Genomic DNA, 21,332 nt, shown 5'->3' on the forward strand with positions numbered 1-21,332 from the left:
TAGAGCTTCTACTCCTTAAGGAAAACAACCTGTCCCTTTCCATGTCACTGTTTTAGTCTTATATCCTGGCATAACTAAGCTTATTTTTGCTTCATCAATGTCGTCTTATGACTGTATGGGGAAATGGGAGTCCTGTCTTTAAGGAGATCAAACTATGTCTTGCAGGATATCTATCTTCATAACCCGAATGTAAAGTGGGATGATATTATTGGACTCGATGCAGCCAAGCGGTTAGTCAAGGAAGCAGTTGTGTATCCCATCAGGGTAAGGAACTCCTCAGTGCCTTAAACCTACAACTGGCCTCTTTCTTTCTGAGGTTGAAGTTTTTGGTTTTAAAAGTACTAACTTTTCAGATGGGGCAAGGGAATTGACATGGGGCAGATGTAGCACTAGGAATGAGCAGGAGTTACCATGGTTGGGCTATTTCTGACACTCACTGGCATTTCAACTCCTGCTGCTGCCTACCTCCCAAAATACAGTTTAATGCTGGTGCTGCTGTGGTGCAATAGTTTGATTGCAGTTTTCCCTTCTCGGGGTGTAGATCCAAACCCTTCTCCCTGATTTGAAGCAGCCTCAGTCTTTTCTAAGTGGCTGTATGCTATAGCCAGCATGGATTTTTCGCATTCTGCAGTGTTAAATTGGAAATACCCCCATGCCATTCTGATGCTTCCCATAAGCTCATTTCAAAAAAAAACCTTACAAAACATATAGTCCTGAACTCAGAAATGCTTGCTTAACAACCATCTAAGTTTTCATGGCGATACACAAAAGCGTCAGAGAGAATCAAGAGTTCAAAGTGTAAAAAGAGAGAGAAAAAACCAGACCCCTTTTCGACTTTTTTCTGTCAGAGTTCCCATAATTTGTTGAAATTAATTAAAAATCAGCCATGTTCACTGCATACCTGTAATCCTATTACTGACCTTGCCCCATACTCTGACCTTCATCTTCTGCAGTTTAAAAGTTAAAAAAATGCCTGGCCGATTTTTAATTAATTTTAAGAAATTTTACATTGAACTCAATGATGATGTCAGCCATGCTCAGTAAGAACCAACTGTCAGTGTTCTAAAAGCCAGACTCACAGCTCCTTGGCTTGGCTAATCAGAGAACCACACCCACGCCAGACCTTTATTTCACTTGAGACAGCCATGGCTTCCCCCAAAGAATCCTGGGAAGTGTAGTTTGTAAAGGGTGCTGAGAGGAGATTCCTATTCCTCTGACAGAGCTCCAGTGGCCAGACCGGCTTAACAGTCAGCCACTCTGATTGAAGCTCTGTGAGGGAAACAGGGCATCTCCTAGCAACTCTCAGCACCCTTCATTAACTACACTTCCCAGGATTCTTTGAGAGAAGCCATGACTGTCCAAAGTGAAATAAAGGCCTGGTGTGGATGTGGCCAGGGACAGCTTTGGTTTAAATTTGGGTGGGAGGCTACATGTGTCTGCTGTAGAATAAAAAGGTGGGGGAAATGCTGAAAAGCACTGATACTGTTCACAATGTTTTCCTTTTGGAAAGGAAAGGGGTTCCCCTCTGCCCAGTGCCCATCCACCCAATCTCCTTCCCTTCCCCTCCCTCCCTCCCCCTGCCCCTCCCCCAGGTCAGTTTCACCTATCCTAAGCATGATTGCACAGGAGTAAATCCCATTGAATTCAACAAGGCTGAAATGATCAAGCCTGCCCTCCCCTCCTTCTTCCTCCCATCACCTCTCTTTTGCCCCTCCCCTCCACCTTCCTTTGCCCCTCCCCTTCAATCCCCTCCTTCCCTCTCCTTCCGCTCTCCTCCCTTTCTCCTTCCCTCTCCCTTCTCCTCTTCCTCCCCCATGGTCAGTATTACTTTTCCTAACCATGATTGCATGGGAGTAAATCCCATTGAACTCAATAAGCATACAAATAATCAGACCTGCCTTTCCCCTCCTTCCCCTCTCCTCTCCCTTCCTCCTCCCCTCCCCTCTTCCTTCTCCCCTGCCCACTCCTGCCCTACCTCCCCCCTGGCCATTTTTACCTATCCTAAGCATGATTGTGTGGCAGTAAATCCCACTGAACTCAATAAACATGCAAAAGATCAAACCTGCCCTTCTCCTCCCCTCCCTCTCCTGCCTGCTCCCATCCCCATCTCTTGTGGTCAGTTTCACCTATCCTAAGCATGATTGCAGGGGAGTAAATCCCACTGAACTCAATAAGCATGCAAATGATCAATCCACTCTCAGCAAACCTGCACAGGATCCCATTTCTTACCTCCCAGATTAAAAAGCAGAGAAATTCACTTATAGGCAAAAAGCCTTGCAGTTTAAGAATGTACCTATAGCCAACAGATATTTCTATCAAACTTTAAAAAGCAGGGAAATTGGGCAGCTATAGTGAATGCACCAGGGGAGCAGGAAACCTGACCTCCTCTCTGAGATATTGTACAGTACTGCACTACAAATTTGTCAAAATGCAAACACCATTTGGGTTGGTCTTACACAGTCCAATCCACTTCCTGTGTAGATTGGAAGAATTTGGTAACATGTGCCTCTGAGCATATGGTGAGTGGTGGCAACACCTGCAATCAGCCGAAATAATAGAAACAAGACATGTGCTGTGCTGATCTTGTTTTAGCAGGGAGGAAGCAACAATATTAAGATACAGTCGATATAGTTCAGATAGTCACTTTAAATATGTTTGCTTTGCTTTGCAATTTTAGTGAAGTTTCCTATAGTAAATTATTTTCTTTTGCTTCTGTTTCTGTGACTATGTGAAGCACAGCAACAGTCTGCAAAACATAAACTAAAAAACTCCAAAAACAATTGTGGAATAATAGCGCTTACTATTCTGCAGAATAGTCTCCTGTGGAAATCAGGGGCATCTCAGTTTGCACCAGATAAAACAGTGGGAAGTGAAATATATTCTATCAAATTTCTAAGTGTGCTCTATGTTTTTAATTGACTGTGCCCACCTTTCCTTAAATGAAGTGGTTTAAACATAGCAGGCTGAAAATATGCATCTTGGGCAAGTCAAGTTTGTTTTTTCCAACAGCTAGAGTCATTGCTTAAGTAGCGACATATTGTAATCAGGCTGATTTTACATCAAACTGCAGTTTCAGATTCAACTGTTAATGCACCCAAAATAGAAATAGAACATAACCTCCAATATAAAACACAAAAGGCTGTCTTCACCATCACATGACACTGACCAATGAAAAGCCTTTGAAATTAATAAAAATACATTTGACACAGGTTTCTGGGATGAATCTTGAGGGAAATAAGATTTTCTAGTTTAGATTCTCTGTAGAAACATTAATAACACAGAAGAGAAGCAAAGTAAGAAGAACACATACAAACATACCAAAATCTAATTCTCTATCTTTGGAGATGGGAAGTGTTGCCACCACTCACCATATGCTCAGAGGCATATGTCACCAAATTCTTTCAAGCTACACAGGAAGTGGATTGTACTGTGGAAGACCATCCCAAATCGTGTTTGCATTTTGACAAATTGGCTATAGGTTGTTGGCTATTGGTACATTCTTAAACCGCAAGCTTTTTTGCCTATTAGTGAATTATCTATGCTTACTGGATTGGCTCTCCAGGGTTTCAGATAAGAAATCCTTTTTCTCCCTGAGGTTTTGGAGGGATGCTGCCAGTCAGAGTAGACTGTACTGGCCTAAATGGACCAGTGGTCTGACTTTGCATTAGACCGCTTCATTCGTTCATTTTTTCCCTCTGCTCAGTTCTTCAACATTTGTTGAAGTATATAACAAATGATAGGCTATCCTAGTTATCCCCCCGACACACACACACACACACACACACCAGCTGCTTACGACACATTTAGGTGTGCCTAAGTACGTCTCTGCAAAGGGCTTTGGCTGTTTTCTCTCATTTACATGCTTTGATGCACCTGGAAGCTGCTGAAGCAGTTCCTGCACGAAGTTTCCATTTTGCACGGGGTTTTGGTGTGTCTTCTCCCTGTGTAGGTTACACATCCAGTTCAGTTGCAAACTGTCTCCATAATCCATGTAGTCTGCCTGTGATCAGTTGCGGAATTGGCGTATTGGCATGGTGATAGTTTGGATGCCCAGAGCTGTTACAGAGATTGCTCTTTATTATTTTTAAATCCTTATATTCTTCTTTCCTCAGTATCCACAGCTGTTTACTGGCATCCTCTCTCCGTGGAAAGGGCTATTATTGTATGGGCCTCCAGGTACTGTCTGTAGAACAGCAGCTTGTGAATGCACTCCTGGGTTCCCTTACACCATGGGTGGGAAGCCTTTTCAGCTCCAGGGCCACATTCCCTTCCCTTGTGGTGACAGCATACCAGTGGTGGGCGGGGCCAGAGGCAAAAGTGGGTGGATGTAAATATTACCTTTGTACTGTAGGCTAGTTTTTACACATACACACCGTTCTCCATCCTACATCTTGAAAAGCATGAGACATTATCAGAGTTTAAGGACTTATCAGGAGTTTAAGGGGGTGTGGCTTAGGAAGAGTTCTGAGGGCCAGATAGAGAGGCGTGGGGCACTATGGCGCATGGGTCTGAGGTTTTCACCCCTGCCTTAAACACATTTCTCACACAAGACTTGAAGCAAGAATAACATTCTTAACTTTGTCACATCCATGGTGTGAACCTGGCTGCGTTACTTCCCCTGCATCTCTGCATATCTCGTGAGATGAATGCTAGATCAATGTCTGGTTTTGACACTCCACCCTTCCCTCATGCGTCAGAGTTTCTGTTCTCCATTTTAAAAATGAAAACGTTTCAGAGAGGCATATGTGCATGCATATGCACGCCATGTTAAATAAAATCACATGAACCTCTTGCAAAACTGCTCCAGGGATGTGCGGTGGAAGTTGTCAACAAATGGTAACCAGATCTGCTTTGGAGGATTGCTTTCTTCTCTCACCACCCAAACCCCTGAACTCACTCTGGGACAGTGAACTTAAACCACTTCTGCCATACTTAAACATCTTTCATTACTCATTGTCTCATGTTTCCCTAGAATACAACCATCTAGTCTAGATACTTCTCTCTGTCTCTCTCTCTCTCTGTCTCTCTCTCTTTGTCTCTCTCTCTTTGTCTCTCTCTCCAAGGCCTTTTGAAACTATTTTATGCAAGGAATGCATGGGGATGACTTGGCTGCTGCATTTAATCCCAATACTATGCTCTCTTCCTATCACTACTCCATCAATTCCTGGGGAAATTTTATTTCTCCAGAACTGAATGATTATATTGTTGGAAAAATGAGGCTTTCACCCCAGCTAACACTTCCACTGTAGTTACTGCTGGAGCTTGAATTCTGGTTGAGTGAGTGTTATGGAGACTTAATGCGCAGTAACTTATTTCACTTTTTAAAATTCCTTTAAAAATGGTAATTGGGGTTATTTAACAGAGGCAAGCTTTTCTTGACCAAATAACACAGAGAAATGATTTATTATGGGAACATGAAGTTTGCACCCCAATAGGAAAAAATCCAAAGGAGCACCTGCGTCAAGGCTGAGTTATAAGCAACTTCTTTCCTGTACCTTGCAGGTACTGGGAAAACTTTGCTAGCTAAAGCTGTTGCCACTGAATGCAATACGACGTTCTTCAACATCTCTGCATCCACTATCGTCAGCAAATGGAGGGGTGATTCAGAAAAGCTTGTTAAAGTAAGAACAGCTTTTGCTTTCCTCACACACTAGCAGAAATTAAAAGTGTTTGGCAGACAGTTTTTGAGTGAAATGATCTAAGGATGGAATGGACTAACTTTAGTGTTGCATATTCTTCCTCTTCCCCCACTTTTTTTTAAAAAAACCTAGAATCCCCATGATCCATTCATGCTTCATACATTTCAAACAAGAGGGTACACTTAATTTCCCAGAACATAGTCTGATCTAAGTGATTCCGACTCTGTAGCCTATCTAAAGAACGCAAGAGGTGCTTTGCTAGATCACCTCAAGGCTCACCTAGTTCCTTTGTGTGAGATTTTTATTTTTGTAACATAAATTCTGTGCTACAAAAAAGCAGAATTCTACAACCTTATATAAGTTGTTGTGTTCTTTCTTACTTTTTACATAATTCTCTTAGTTATGGGGAGGTTAATGAGCTATGCCAGGAACAACCACCCCTCTCAAAACCCACTGAAAATCCTACCCAACTTTTCCTCTGGAGATTTTACCAAGGATTTGCCACTACATTGGTTGCACAGTTCTAAGCCTAGCATTGCAGCTGTAAGCATGGGGTGCTTTTATTGTTAAATGACAACTTTGATTCTTAGGATCCTCAGTTTGCTGAGGTCTCTGGCCTGTGTCACAAATTCTCTGGTCTTTCTGCACTGATGTGGAAATACAGAATACACACACAAGCATTTGGTTGCAGCAGCAGCAGTGGGTTCAGCTCTCGGTATGTGATGTTATTAACTGCAAAGATTAAAGCTGTCACTTAGTTTGCTTCACAATGCAATTTGAATTTAGTCATCTTTAAACAAGGAAAGCAACAACACATGATTTTACAAGTGACAGAATTTTGCATTTTTACCTCTTCTAAATAATTCTATTTGTAGAGAAAAATAAACCACCATCCATTTTTAAAAGATCAACAAAAAGATCTCATCTTGTGTAGTATTTAGTATTATTCCCCCCGCCTTTTAACCAGAAAAACGGAAGCTATTTAGTCCAACCCAACTTGGTTTTAGCTTGCATTTATGTTTTTGAAAATCCTTATTTAAAATATATAAAAATGGAGCAGCAATACAAGAAAGGGGATGTTTTAATCCCTGGTGGTGATTTAGGACTTGCCCAGAATCCCTTTCTGGAATAATTTTCTTCGATCCTATTATTCTCCTTATACTTGGATACGATTTAGGAGCAAAGATTTAAAATGGAAAAACAGGATTATTTCTCAGTGTTTCCTCTTTCTCTCCTCTTTTATAAGCCATGCAGATTTAAGAAATGGTTTGGCCTCCCATGCCAAGGCAGTGTTCCCAATATTTTCCCAAATAGTCTTCTGGCATTTACATTTTCTTCTCTCTGCATCAGCCAGAGCTCATAGCAGAAAACAAAACAAGTACAATTATTTTATTAACTTTATGCACGTAAATCTCTGGATGGATCATAATGACGTGAGACAAGCAAGTGAACATAATCAGTACAGTCAGATGGCATCAAAGGCAGAAATGTATATCATTTGGCTATCTCTCTCCCCCCCCCAAGTTACAATTAGTTTTGAATTTTTGAAATGTTTCTGTAGTGAAAGCAAATAAAGTCTGAGCCCGGGTAAATTTAGGGACCTTGAGTGTTTGGCATGAATATTTTTGTTTTGGGTAAAAACTGTTTATCTAAATGGCCTGGAGTGAGCATCAGAATAACTGGAAATGTAAACAGCATTCCTGTTTAATTTATTTGTGAGTTGTGCGGTCCACTGGAAGACAAACATAGCCGTTGTGGATATCTGTGAATTTGGAGAATACTATTTTTATTATCAACACTCTTCCAAATTTTGCAGTTGTTATCTTGTTTGTCCCCACAATGGTGTTAGGTTACAAAGGGAATAATTCTTGCGCAAGCCCATTGAAAAGGATAAGAGGTAAGAACATAAGATGAGCCTGCTGGGATTGGGCCAGTGGCCCAAGTAGTCCAGCATCCTATTCTCACAGTGGCCAACCAGGTGCCCATTCGAAGTCTGAAAGCAGGAGCTGAGCGCAACAGGAACTCTGTCCCGCTTGTGATTCCCAGGAACTGAAGGTGCACAAGAAGATGGTAGTAGGGAACATACACCTTGCATGTGGAAGGGCCTCCATATGGGACCCTGAAGAACCGCTGCCAGTTAGAGCGGTGGACAATATTGAGCTGCTGCAGCTCAGTGTGAGGTACATTTACATGTTTGGTAGTGCAGAGATGGAGAGACCGATGCCCTTCGGATGTTGCTGGTCTACAGCTCCCATCATTTGTGACCAGCGGCTATGCTAGCCCGGATAATGGGAACTGGAGTCTACCAGCAACTGGAGGGCAAGTTCCCCATCCTTGCAAGTATGCCTTGCTGTAGCTATGCAGCCTTTTCAACTTTATGTAATTGGAGAGAGGCCCATGCAAGCCAGGTTTGTCCCTCCTGACTTGGGCTGTTTTTCCTCCCCCTCCTCCCCCTTTTTTTTTGGGACAGGTGTTGTTTGAACTTGCTCGCTACCATGCCCCCTCCACAATCTTCCTGGATGAGTTGGAGTCGGTGATGAGTCAACGAGGCACTGCTCCAGGGTAACAAACTTTCCAAGTGGGACATCCTTTGCTGACTGTTTTCTGTTAGGTGGACCCTTTTGCCAAATGACTTGGGAGAGAAGCCCAGCCTTGCTAGTTGCAGCACAGAAAAGGTGGGGACTAGTGAAGGTTGGTCCATTGGGGCAAATGGGACACTGCTCCACCAACCTCAGGCTGTCCTCACTCAGCCCCCACCTGTCTGCCTTCTTACAAACAGTCTAAGCGATGGTGGCACTACCTTTAAACTTCACCTTCCTTAGTGTCAGTGTATGATGAAACTGAGGTTATCATACTTTGGGCACATAATGAAAAGATAGGATTCAATAGAAAAGACCATAATGCTGGGAGAAACAGAAGGGAGTAGAAAAAGAGGAAGGCCAAACAAGAGATGGATTGATTCCATAAAGGTAGCCACAGACCTGAACTTACAAGATCTGAACAGGGTGGTTCATGACAGATGCTCTTGGAGGAGGTCGCTGATTCATAGGGTCTCCATAAGTTGTAGTCGACTTGGAGGCACATAACAACAAAGTGTCAGTGTTGCCCTTGTAGAACTCAGTAAGGAGGAGGATGGGGACAAAACTAGAATTAGTGGCTTCTGCCTGTCATTGGCTTGGGTTGCTCCTACTGTTTGGGTTCCCTGCCTTCCGCCCCCACTTTTCTCAATGGGCACCAGCAACCGCTTGTAGGGACTATAGAAGAAAAAGCTGTTTCTCCTTCCGTATGTCCTCCACTTCTGTCTACAAACATCCCAATATACAAAGAAAGGAACAAATGCACTAGGTTTGAAAGCCAAATACATTGTGCCAGGGGTGTAGAACTGGATCTATCCAATGGGCCAGATCCTATGTTCTCCCAACCCTGGTCATCTTGGACATCAGATGACCGATGTTTCCTTTGTAGCGTAGCAAAAAAAAACAACACCCAAGCAAGGTTTGAAGGTACCATGCTTGAAACTTGGGGGGTGGGACAGGGAAACCCAATACTGAGACACTTCTGATAACGCTGTAAGTGGAGGACTTGGAATGGAGTTGCAATAAATAAAAGGGGATTGGGGGTGGAGTGGGATGGGATGGGAGAAGCAGGAGAGATGAGCTGCTGCTGCCATAGTAGCTTCCTCAAGTGAATGGGTTTCTGTTTCAGAGCTTGCCTCTGTCTCAATAAAGGCAATCGTTCTGATGTGGCCAGGGAATAACGTTTTCCCCTCCCTTCCCCGTCCTTTACAACTTGGTAGTGGTGAACATGAAGGAAGCCTACGGATGAAAACAGAATTATTGGTGCAGATGGATGGCCTGGCCCGATCGGATGATCTTGTCTTTGTTTTAGCGGCTTCCAACCTGCCCTGGTAAGAGATCCAGAGAGTACGCTTTGAATACATTTGTGTGAGCCTCTCAACACAGATAAAGATTTGACTTAGACTCAGAGCAGAAAAAGGCTTGATATTTGGTTAAAGCCTTCAAAGATTAATTGGGAGCTTTTTTACTTTGCTTCTGTAGTTGCTGTTGTTTGTGCTGCAGGAGGACATAATCCTTTGTAAAGTCAACATATGCCAGGGCAAGGCAGCTGCTAACATTTAAAAAGGGGCTTGATGGCCAAGTTATTTACTATGGTTAAGCTAAAGAAGGGTTGCGGCAAAGAAACGTATAAGGTGCTTAAAACATTCAGTGCTCAGAAAAGATAGGCTCTATAAATAGGGAAGGCTGGATTTCATTGGTATTAAAAGGTGACTTTTTACAAGTTTGAGGATAAAACCCTTCAGTTGTTTTTATGTTGCATAGATCTGGTAGAATAAATGAGCCATAGTGGAGAAAATATATACCGTCTCGTATCTTCAAGCATATTGGATGAAATCCAGTTGGTGCAGTTGCTCTTGCGGAAGGCTCTTCATCCAAGGAATGCCTCTGCTAACAGAATAGGAGGGGAGGGGATTTTTGCCAGCCAGCCCTTCCCCCTGCAGCCCCCACCACCGCCTTCCATCCTGTTCTGGAGGGTCGCCCAGCTCTCTGGAGCTGATTTTGGGGGGGAGGGGTTGTAGCTGCTGCTGAGGAGAGGGGGAATTGGCCAAAGTTGCTCCCCTTCTCCCTGGATCAAAAGGCCTCCAGTGAGTGCAAAGTCGCCGAGTGGATTCCATCCTCTCTAGAGAAACAGCAACAAGAGATGGAGACTAGTGTACTGTGGTGGCTGAGCTGTGAGTCTGGAGACTCCTAGTTCCAGTCTTATCCCTGCCTTGAATTCTCTAAGTGGCCTTAGCTTGGGCATGTTCTCTCCCTCGCTCTCAGCCCCAGCCTCTCGTGCGCAAAGCTGGAGTTGATGGTCATGCTGACCTATTTACAGGGCTGTTGTGAGACGATGAAGATAAAGTCTGTGCAGCGACCTGAACACTCAGCACACTTATATAATGCTTATTTATATATGAAAGGGTTGCTTTGCATCCATTGTGATGTCCACCAGTGTGGATGTCTTTAATGGGGGATTAGATGAATTCATGGAGGTTAAGGCTATCAATCACTGTTAGCCATAATGGTGATGTGCTGGCTCCAGTATCTGAGGTGGTGTGCCTCTGAAAGCAGATGCTGAGGACAGCAGTTATGGAAGAGCTGTTCATGCTCAGACCCTGCTTGTGGGCTTCCCATAGGCGTTTAGCTGGCCACTGTGAGGACAGGATGGACCTTTGGTCTGATCCAGCAGGGCTCTTACGTGCAACACTACTTCCAGCCGGAGTGTTGGTTCATAGATGTATGCATGTCACCTAATTACTGAGTGCTCAATGACTCAAAACCGGAAGTATAAGCAGGCTTTGTTGTAAATCAGGTTTAAGGTCTGTCTGCCCGATCATAGCTCACTGATGGCCCATTCCCCCACCAAGTTCCTACTTGATGCTGCTCTCCTGTCTGATAAACATGCATGTGTGAGCAAGACCCAACTTAACAGGCCCTGCACCAGTCTGGGACTTGTGGTCCCATTCCACCTTCTCAGTGATTTGCTAGGGATTACAGTCCAGAAAATTGCAAACAGACCCTACGGTCGCTGTTTTTGTTTGGTGTGGTCATTGCCCAAGACTTCTCCTTTCTTCTCTAGGGAATTGGATTATGCCATGTTGCGCCGGCTAGAGAAAAGGATCCTGGTTGACCTCCCAAATAAAGAGGCAAGGCAGGCAATGGTCCAGCACTGGCTTCCTCCCGTGAGCAACAGCGGGGGAATTGAGCTGAGGACGGAGCTCAACTATGCTTTACTCAGTCAGGTGAAAAGAAGTCAAAGCAGTTACGGTTGCACATCGTGGACAGCAAACGCTCTTATAGGTGGCTTTTCACAGTGTGCATGTTTTATCCATGGCTATTACTAATTATGGCTATATGCAGCCTCCATGTTCAGAGGCAATAAGCCATTGAGTGCTAGTTGTAGGAGAGCAAGGGAGGGCTCTTGCCTCCTTGCCCGCCTTCTGGGCTTCCTGGGGGTATCTGGTTGGCCACTGAAGGAAGTAGGATACAGGAGTGGGTGGGCCATTGGGCTGATCCAGTGGGATTCTTCCAGTGTTCCCTAGGGGTTCTTGCAATGGCAAGTCAGCTGGGCATGCATCTCTTGTCTCAGTGCAAACCCTCTCTTCCTATCATAAATGGCTAGGATCCAAAGACCCATGAAACTGGTTCCATTTGCTCCCAGGCACTTTCCATTTGTGTTTCTTAAAAGGTAGCAGCAGCAGCAGCATCCTCACCAGCTGCCCTACTTCTGAAATGGAGCGGAGTTTTAAAAGCAGTTTTATGGGGGGGGGTGCGTGTGTGTGAGTAGGTCTACATGTCAAAGAAAAAAAATGTAAAAATTAAATTAAAATCCCATATCTTAAGATCCCGTGCCTGTATAAAAAAGTCAATGCTTATGCAATCCATCATACTTAACTGTGTGTACCTGGTGTTCCTCTCCTGTCCCATCCCCCCCCCAAAAAATCTGAATTCTGCTGCAATGAAGCACAAATGGTAGGCGCACTATAGGAGTCTGCTCCTGTTTACTAAGCATGGTTTAATTTTAATCATGATTCCAATGTTGTTTTGTTTGGCAATGAGCAGGGTGACGGAGGGAGAAAGGCAGACATTGACTATAGGGTTAGGGAACACTTATTGGTTTTGTTTATATGATGGAATTCTGAGGTTGTGTACACAGGATTCCCAGAGGATTTCCTGTGCAGCTTCCGTGAGGTTGCTCAAGTCATATGCCTTCAGACCATGCTCTAGCCCCCAGTTAGTTGCGTAGCAGCTGCATTTTGGACTAACTATAACCTTCAAAGACATCCCCATAAAGAATACATTACAGTGCTCTAACTGGAAGGTTACCAGAGTATGGATAACTATCCAGGCTGTCTCTGTCAAAGAGGTTGCACTTAGCACACCAGCATCAGCGGTTAAAAGGTGCACCATGCCCCTGAAGCCACCATCTTGGTCCTCCAAGGAGAGAACTGGATCTATGATCATCTCTCAGACTACAAACATGGGGAGTGAACCCACATCCATAACAGGATGAATGTCACCTCTCATGGGCAGATTAAACCACCCACCAGCAGAACTTCCATCCTGTTGGAATTCAGTTTATTGATCTTCATATGGTCGATTACTGATCCCAGAAGCCTATTTATTAATTCATTTGTTTATATTTATTAAATGTATTTTTTACCCACCCTTCACCAAAATGTCTCAGGGTGGGTTGCATAATAGTAAAACACTAAAATACAGTACATAACCGCCTGCAGCATGTACGACTATCTGCCTGTTGGACAGAAGTCGTGGGTATGCTCTCGGTGCAATGAGCTCCTGGCTCTCCGGGAACGACTTCATTTCCTTGAGGCCAAGGTGGCGGACCTGGAAAAGCTGAGAGAGGCAGAGAGGTGTGTGGAGGAGGCCTTCAGGGACGTTATAGCTGTGTCCCACTCCAAGGATGATAGCTCTTCTGCTATCATGGTGAACGATGGTCTCAGGGAAGGAGAGCATCCAGCTGAGGAAGAGGGAAATGATCCCTTAGAAGGGACCCATTCCTTGGGGGATGAGCAGCTATCCTCTCGTGCCGAGGATATATCTCCAGAGGGTGGAGGGATCCTTGTAGTGGGTGATTCGATCATTAGGAACATAGACAGTGGGGTGTGTGATGGGCATGTAGACCGCAAGGTGTTTTGCCTGCCTGGTGCGAAGGTTGCGGATATCGCCCGTCGTTTAGATAGTTTGGTAGACAGTGCTGGGAAGGAGTCAGTGGTCGTGGTGCACGTTGGCACCAACGACATGGGGAAATGCAGCCGTGAGGTCCTGGAAGCAAAATTTAGGTTGCTAGGTAGGATGCTGAAAGCCAGGACCTCCAAGGTGGCTTTCTCTGAAATGCTACCGGTTCCACGCGCAGGACCAGCCAGACAGGCCCAGCTTCGCAGTCTCAATGCGTGGATGAGACGATGGTGTCGGGTGGAAGGGTTTGGATTTGTTAGGCACTGGGGAACATTTTGGGACAAGCCGGGCCTGTACAAAAGGGACGGGCTCCACTTGAACCAGAATGGAACCAGACTGCTGGCACTTAAAATTAAAAAGGTGGCAGAGCAGCTTTTAAACTGACTGAGGGGGGAAACCCGACAGGAGCTGAGAAAGGTCCGGTTCGGAATAAACCTCCCCCCTGGGATAAAAACCAAAGAAATGATGAAATTTTAAAAGGGGTAGGCCTAGAAGTAGGCATTGTGAGAGCAGGGGCACAGGATATAAATTCAGAAGAGCAAAATTACCACAGGCCTAACCACAAGTGCCAAAGACACTTGAAGAGAGACACTGCTTACAAGTGCCTGTACGCTAATGCTAGGAGCCTGCGAACCAAGATGGGAGAACTGGAGTGCTTGGTCTTAGAGGAGAGCATTGATATAGTGAGCATAACGGAGACCTGGTGGAATGGAGAAAACCAGTGGGATACGGTTATCCCTGGATATAAACTATATCGGAAGGACAGGGAAGGATGTATTGGTGGCGGAGTCGCTCTATACGTGAAAGAAGGCATTGAATCCAGCAAGCTCGAAACCGCAAAAGAGGCAGACTCCTCCACAGAATCGTTGTGGGTGGTGATACCATGCCCCAGGAGGGACTTAATACTGGGAACGATCTATCGTCCCCCTGATCAAAATGCTCAGGGAGACCTTGAGATGAGATATGAAATTGAGGAAGCATCCAAACTAGGAAATGTGGTAGTAATGGGTGACTTCAACTACCCGGACATAGACTGGCCGCATATGTGTTCCAGTCATGACAAAGAAGCAAAGTTTCTAGATATTCTAAATGACTATTCCCTAGACCAGTTGGTCATGGAACCGACCAGAGGGACGGCAACCCTGGACTTAATCCTCAGTGGGGACCGGGACCTGGTGCAAGATGTAAGTGTTGTTGAACAGATTGGGAGCAGTGACCACAGTGCTATTAAATTAAACATACATGTAACTGGCCAATTGCCAAGAAAATCCAACACGGTCACATTTGACTTCAAAAGAGGAAACTTCACAAAAATAAGGGGATTGGTAAAAAGAAAGCTGAAAAACAAAGTCCAGAGGGTCACATCACTCGAAAATGCTTGGAAGTTGTTTAAAAACACTATATTAGAAGCTCAACTGGAGTGCATACCGCAGATCAGAAAAGGTACCGCCAGGGCCAAGAAGATGCCAGCATGGTTAACGAGCAAAGTCAAGGAAGCTCTTAGAGGCAAAAAGTCTTCCTTCAAAAAATGGAAGTCTTGTCCAAATGAAGAAAATAAAAAAGAACACAAACTCTGGCAAAAGAAATGCAAGAAGACAATAAGGGATGCTAAAAAAGAATTTGAGGAGCACATTGCTAAGAACATAAAAACCAACAACAAAAAATTCTATAAATACATTCAAAGCAGGAGACCATCTAGGGAGACGATTGGACCCTTGGATGATAAGGGAGTCCAAGGTGTACTAAAGAATGATAATGAGATTGCAGAGAAGCTAAATGAAATCTTTGCATCTGTCTTCACAGTGGAAGATATAGGGCAGATCCCTGAACCTGAACTAACATTTGCAGGAAGGGATTCTGAGGAACTGAGACAAATAGTGGTAACGAGAGAGGAAGTTCTAAGCTTAATGGACAATATAAAAACTGACAAATCACCGGGCCCGGATGGCATCCACCCGAGAGTTCTCAAAGAACTCAAAGGTGAAATTGCTGATCTGCTAACTAAAATATGTAACTTGTCCCTTGGGTCCTCCTCCGTGCCTGAGGACTGGAAAGTGTCAAGTGTAACGCCAATCTTCAAAAAGGGATCCAGAGGGGATCCCGGAAATTACAGGCCAGTTAGCTTAACTTCTGTCCCTGGAAAACTGGTAGAAAGTATGATTAAAGCTAGATTAACTAAGCACATAGAAGAACAAGCCTTGCTGAAGCAGAGCCAGCATGGCTTCTGCAAGGGAAAGTCCTGTCTCAGTAACCTATTAGAATTCTTTGAGAGTGTCAACAAGCATATAGATAGAGGTGATCCAGTGGACATAGTGTACTTAGACTTTCAAAAAGCGTTTGACAAGGTACCTCACCAAAGACTTCTGAGGAAGCTTAGCAGTCATGGAATAAGAGGAGAGGTCCTCTTGTGGATAAGAAATTGGTTAAGAAGCAGAAAGCAGAGAGTAGGAATAAACGGACAGTTCCCCAATGGAGGGCTGTAGAAAGTGGAGTCCCTCAAGGATCGGTATTGGGACCTGTACTTTTCAACTTGTTCATTAATGACCTAGAATTAGGAGTGAGCAGTGAAGTGGCCAAGTTTGCTGATGACACTAAATTGTTCAGGGTTGTTAAAACAAAAAGGGATTGCGAAGAGCTCCAAAAAGATCTCTCCAAACTGAGTGAATGGGCAGAAAAATGGCAAATGCAATTCAATATAAACAAGTGTAAAATTATGCATATTGGAGCAAAAAATCTGAATTTCACATATACGCTCCTGGGGTCTGAACTGGCGGTGACCGACCAGGAGAGAGACCTCGGGGTTGTAGTGGACAGCACAATGAAAATGTCGACCCAGTGTGCAGCAGCTGTGAAAAAGGCAGATTCCATGCTAGGGATAATTAGGAAAGGTATTGAAAATAAAACAGCTGATACCATAATGCCGTTGTATAAATCTATGGTGCGGCCGCATTTGGAATACTGTGTTACAGTTCTGGTCGCCTCATCTCAAAAAGGATATTATAGAGTTGGAAAAGGTTCAGAAGAGGGCAACCAGAATGATCAAGGGGATGAAGCGACTCCCTTACGAGGAAAGGTTGCAGCATTTGGGGCTTTTTAGTTTAGAGAAAAGGCGGGTCAGAGGAGACATGATAGAAGGGTATAAAATTATGCATGGCATTGAGAAAGTGGATAGAGAAAAGTTCTTCTCCCTCTCTCATAATACTAGAACTCGTGGACATTCAAAGAAGCTGAATGTTGGAAGATTCAGGACAGACAAAAGGAAGTACTTCTTTACTCAGTGCATAGTTAAACTATGGAATTTGCTCCCACAAGATGCAGTAATGGCCACCAGCTTGGACTGCTTTAAAAGAAGATTAGACAAATTCATGGAAGATAGGGCTATCAATGGCTACTAGCCATGATGGCTGTGCTCTGCCACCCTAGTCAGAGGCAGCATGCTTCTGAAAACCAGTTGCCGGAAGCCTCAGGAGGGGAGAGTGTTCTTGCACTCGGGTCCTGCTTGCGGGCTTCCCCCAGGCACCTGGTTGGCCGCTGTGAGAACAGGATGCTGGACTAGATGGGCCACTGGCCTGATCCAGCAGGCTCTTCTTATGTTCTTATGTTCTTGTGCTGCTTTTAAGTGAGCATGCATAAGTCTGTGTGTGTGTGTAACAAGGCTGCTGGCTTGCTTATTTGCAGGTAAGGTTGGGCATATGCAAACTGACTCAACAGAAAGGACACTTAATGACTGAAGTTCCATTTCTGAATCCAATCTCTGGCCCTGAGGTTTCAATGTCTCCATGCTGGGAGACTGTCTGGAAAACCTCAGTGTATGTTACTTCGGCTTGGAATGAGTTACACATGCAACAGATGAAGCTAAAATTGGTGGTGGTTGGTGGCTTTGTAGCAGTAGAATCCGCTCCGGGTTTTAGTCCAAACTTTCAAAGAGCTAGGCAAGGAGCCTTTGGCACATTGGACAGTATAATGTCCATACATACATGTTAATGTTTATTGCTTATGTATTATATATATTAAGAGGTAATATTGGAATGGTTAAAGTAAGAGATGAGTATTGGGAGCGGGGAATGAGTGAGTAAAGTGCTGGATGGTGATTGGCTGAGTGACTGAAAGTGGAAGGTTTATATTTGAGTGTGACATTTTGGCAATTAGATTTGATTGTATGGAGAATTGGGCTTAGATAGTGTAGGTTCAACGTTGGTTTACTATTTTGGAATTAGATGGTGAAAGGGTGGAGATAGTGTAGGAATATTTTACTATGGGTAGGACAGGTAGGAATTTAAGAGTTTAAAGATCTCATCAAGTAACTTAAGTAACACACATCATTGGCTACACTAAGGGTGAATCAGATACAGTTATCTGCGGTGGCAGCAGGGACCAGAAGGAAAGATAGTTTCAGGTTGCAGGGGCTCAACTCAGAGCTGTTATATTTAAAGAGACAAAGTGTCGCAAGGAAGTTAAGGCTTGTCTATATACAGTAGGGCCCCGCTTATACGGCGGGTTCTATTCCGGATCCCCGCCGTAAAGTGGAAATCGCTGTAAGGCGGAACCCCATTGACTTTAATGGGGCTCGTCATGCGAAAATGCCGCAAAAGCAGCTTTTAAAGAGGGGAGGAAAGCCGCCACATTAGTGGAACTCCGGGAAGTGGAGCGCCGGGAAGCAGGGCCCTACTGTACCGGAGTCATTATAGTGACAGGGTTGGGGGAACATAGAAAGGTATCCCTAACACATTGTTATATTTGGTATGTATAAATAGAATATGTGTCCGCCTCTGCCAAAAGAAGTGTATTAGTATGGTTGGGGGCACAAGAGACTGCTCCTTGGAAGTCTGGACTAAAATCCAGAGTGGATTCCATAGCCCCACTGACATGGAGCTACCAGCCACCACTGGCTGAAATAACCACCTACTGGACATAAATCAGTGGGACAACTGCCAGGTGAGAAGCAGGAGAGGCGGGCAAGTAAGAGCAATGTGTACTGAAGAATGGCCAGTCCTCCTTCGCTTCAGTCGGGCAGGAATTGGTGAACAAAGACAATAATGGGGAGAGCCGCCTTCCACTTGGACATGACAGATAATGCTCTTGCAGAGTAGTGCTCCTCCCAACCTCAGTCACTTTCTGAAACACCCATATTCTGCTAAATGCTGCTCTTACACCCATTTGCAGTGGGAAGTCTCTAGGGACTAAACCGTCTTTTCCTTTTTCATGTTAGGAAATGGAAGGGTACTCTGGCTCTGACATTAAGTTGGTCTGCAAAGAAGCCGCTATGCGCCCCGTGAGAAAAATATTCAGCGCCCTTGAAAACCATCAGCCAGGTACAGTTACCATTCTGTGTTCAAGGTGGACAGGCAATCACTTAGTACTTTAGAGAATGCTGGGAGCCAGGGACCAGGTAGCTTTCAGGGGCAGACCTACACACCTACTTACCTTCCTACCCACCTGCCTGCAGGAGGCAACATTCTATTTCCTGATAGACATATTAATTTTGATTTGCAAAGAACGACTGTTTTCTTCTAACCTCTCCAGTAAGGAGGACTCTCCCTAAAGTATGTCACACTTTTTTAAAAGTGCCTCCACTTGTCAAAATGTACTGTGGCATAGAACTGACAATAAATGTGTTTGCCTTCATAAGGTGAAACAAGGCTTTTTTTTTTCCTGGAACAGACCAGCATGACTACCCTTTGCAGTTTGCCACAATTTGTCACTCTAGTACAGATCTCTCTCTCCCCCCCCCACACACACACCTAATATATAGAATTAAGCATTATCACATATAAAATGATGACATTTATACTGGGCATCTCAAATGTTCAAAGCACCTAACATACATTTTTAGTAATCTGTGCTAATGGACTTAAGTTTTAAGGGAGCAAAGGCTTACCTAAGACTATGATGCGAGATCATAGCTATGGTGAGGTCTGAAATAGGGGCTACCTGGATTGCAGCTCAAGATGTTTAGTCACTAAATAAAAACAGTGCAACCATGTGTGTCTGCTTGGAATTAAGCCTTATTGAGTTCAGTGGGACATAAGATTGCTGCTTCCTTTACTTACTTACCTGGGAGTAGGTCCCATTGAACTCAGTGGATCTTCTTAGTAGACACATATAGGATTGCTAGGAAATTGTAACATATAGGAAAGTTGTAAATCTGTTCTAGAAGTTCCCCCACCCACCTTCCTGAGCAGATTTGGGGAGGGCACAGGGCATGCATGGGGGGAGAGGGGGAAGTCTTGTTGCACTAGTGGTAATCCTTGCGTTGACATTCCACATTAAGTGGATGCGGCCCACTGACAAATGTAGACATTCATTGAAAATGAGTAATAAGAAACCTTACTAAGGCTGTGAGCTTTGTTTTAGTTATTATAAGTTGCCCAGAGAACTGTTATGTATGGAGTCCGCAGACAAGTGTTGTTAGCAAACAGGTAAATCTTAAATAATAGAAATTGGTGCATTACTTGACTGAAGTTTTAGTCTGTTCAAGAGTAAAGGCACACTTGAGGGGTGTTTTGTTTTGTTTTTTGGCTCTTTTGATTCAGGTGTAATACTTGAAATAGGGAATGGAAAAGGGAACATTTTAAAGATGGCTTGTCCTTCCTGCAATGCGTGGCAGCCATTGGCTGTTGCACTGTAAGCTCTCATACTTCCTAAAGCAGCTCAAAAATCCATTGGGGGAAAGCCCAGTATTTCTCCGCCTTTCCTGTAAAAATGGGGCTACTGTGGCCTGCCTTATAGGAGTATTGTGTAGACTAATAAGAACTGTAAAGCATTTTGCACGCACATCAAATGCTCTCATACAAGAATGGGGAAGGGCCATAGCTCAGTGGTAGAGCACATGATTTGTATGCAGAAATGCCCAGGTTCAGGCACTAGCATCTGTCATTTAGTTTAAGAAAAAGGATGGCAGGATCAGGCAGCAGGTTTACGGGAAAATCTCTGCATGAGAGACCTCTCTGCTCACTGGCAGGACCTCTTCAAAGTAGATAGCACTGCTGTACATGGACCAGTAGTTTGACTGTGTAGACAGCTTTATAGGAGCAACAGCAGTGGGGCAACAAACCATCCAGGCCAGATCTAGATATTTGGATCTGCTGACTGCAGTATCTGTGCCAAACAGCCCCTGCCAATTCAAAGTATCTTATTTTTGCAATGACGGTAAAGGGGGTGAAAATATAATAAATATATATTACTTGGTTTATATCTCATCCTGTCCCATGGGCTCAGAGTTGTCTCCTAGTGCTAACACTTCTGTCTCCAAGGGACTCACAATCCTAAGTAATAATTTGGGGGATGAAAGAGGCCAAATGAAATTAAGAGGACACCCATAGGACACCATGCATAATCAGTCCCAGCCATCATCGAAAAGGGCAGTGCTTTCTGCAGTCTACCACTTGCTCAGTGATTATTTGTTGGAAGATGTTCTTCAGGGTGGGCTAGTCTGGGCGCAGATCAGAGCTGTCCCAGGTGTGATGGTTTCTACTGTCTTTGAAACTCTACCCAGAAGGTAGGTAGAACGTCACTCCTTGATCCTAGAACACTTCTTTCCAGCAGCAGCACCAGTGTGGGGAGGGTATCTCCTGAGCAGTGCCACTTCTGTGTGACCCTATCATCGTTTTGCCATGCAAGGGGAGACTTGAGTCATTTCCATACCTGCTTTTGTTTTGTTGACCTGTGTGGCAGCTGTGGCAATAATTTGAACATTTTTTTATCCATGTTCCTATAGACAGCGGGAGCTTACCTGTAATCCAACTGGACACTGTCACAACAGAAGATTTCCTGGATGTGATCACTCACACGAAGCCCTCTGCTAAGAATTTAAGCAAAAAATACACCGACTGGCAAAAAGAATTTGAGTCTGTCTGAAACTCAAAGCTAAGCTTTCAGACATCTAGAACCCACCAAATTTCTATGAGCAAGAGAATGAATATTTATGTTAAAA

At 44.2% G+C, this 21,332-nt stretch overlaps 1 protein-coding gene across 1 annotated transcript in view; it reads left to right on the forward strand.

Annotated features, from left to right (window-relative positions):
* Positions 1–21,332, forward strand: part of KATNAL2 (katanin catalytic subunit A1 like 2) — a 58,240-nt gene extending 36,908 nt beyond the window's left edge. Inside the window, exons 8-15 of the mRNA XM_061640297.1 lie at positions 166–264; positions 4,113–4,176; positions 5,503–5,621; positions 8,110–8,201; positions 9,436–9,546; positions 11,280–11,442; positions 18,609–18,711; positions 21,117–21,332. Coding sequence (XP_061496281.1) covers positions 166–264; positions 4,113–4,176; positions 5,503–5,621; positions 8,110–8,201; positions 9,436–9,546; positions 11,280–11,442; positions 18,609–18,711; positions 21,117–21,256 — 891 coding nt within the window. The 3' untranslated portion in view covers positions 21,257–21,332. The remainder of the gene's footprint in view (positions 1–165; positions 265–4,112; positions 4,177–5,502; positions 5,622–8,109; positions 8,202–9,435; positions 9,547–11,279; positions 11,443–18,608; positions 18,712–21,116) is intronic.

Source organism: Rhineura floridana, chromosome 1 (genome assembly GCF_030035675.1).
Source record: "Rhineura floridana isolate rRhiFlo1 chromosome 1, rRhiFlo1.hap2, whole genome shotgun sequence".
Classification (NCBI taxonomy): Eukaryota; Metazoa; Chordata; class Lepidosauria; order Squamata; family Rhineuridae; genus Rhineura; species Rhineura floridana.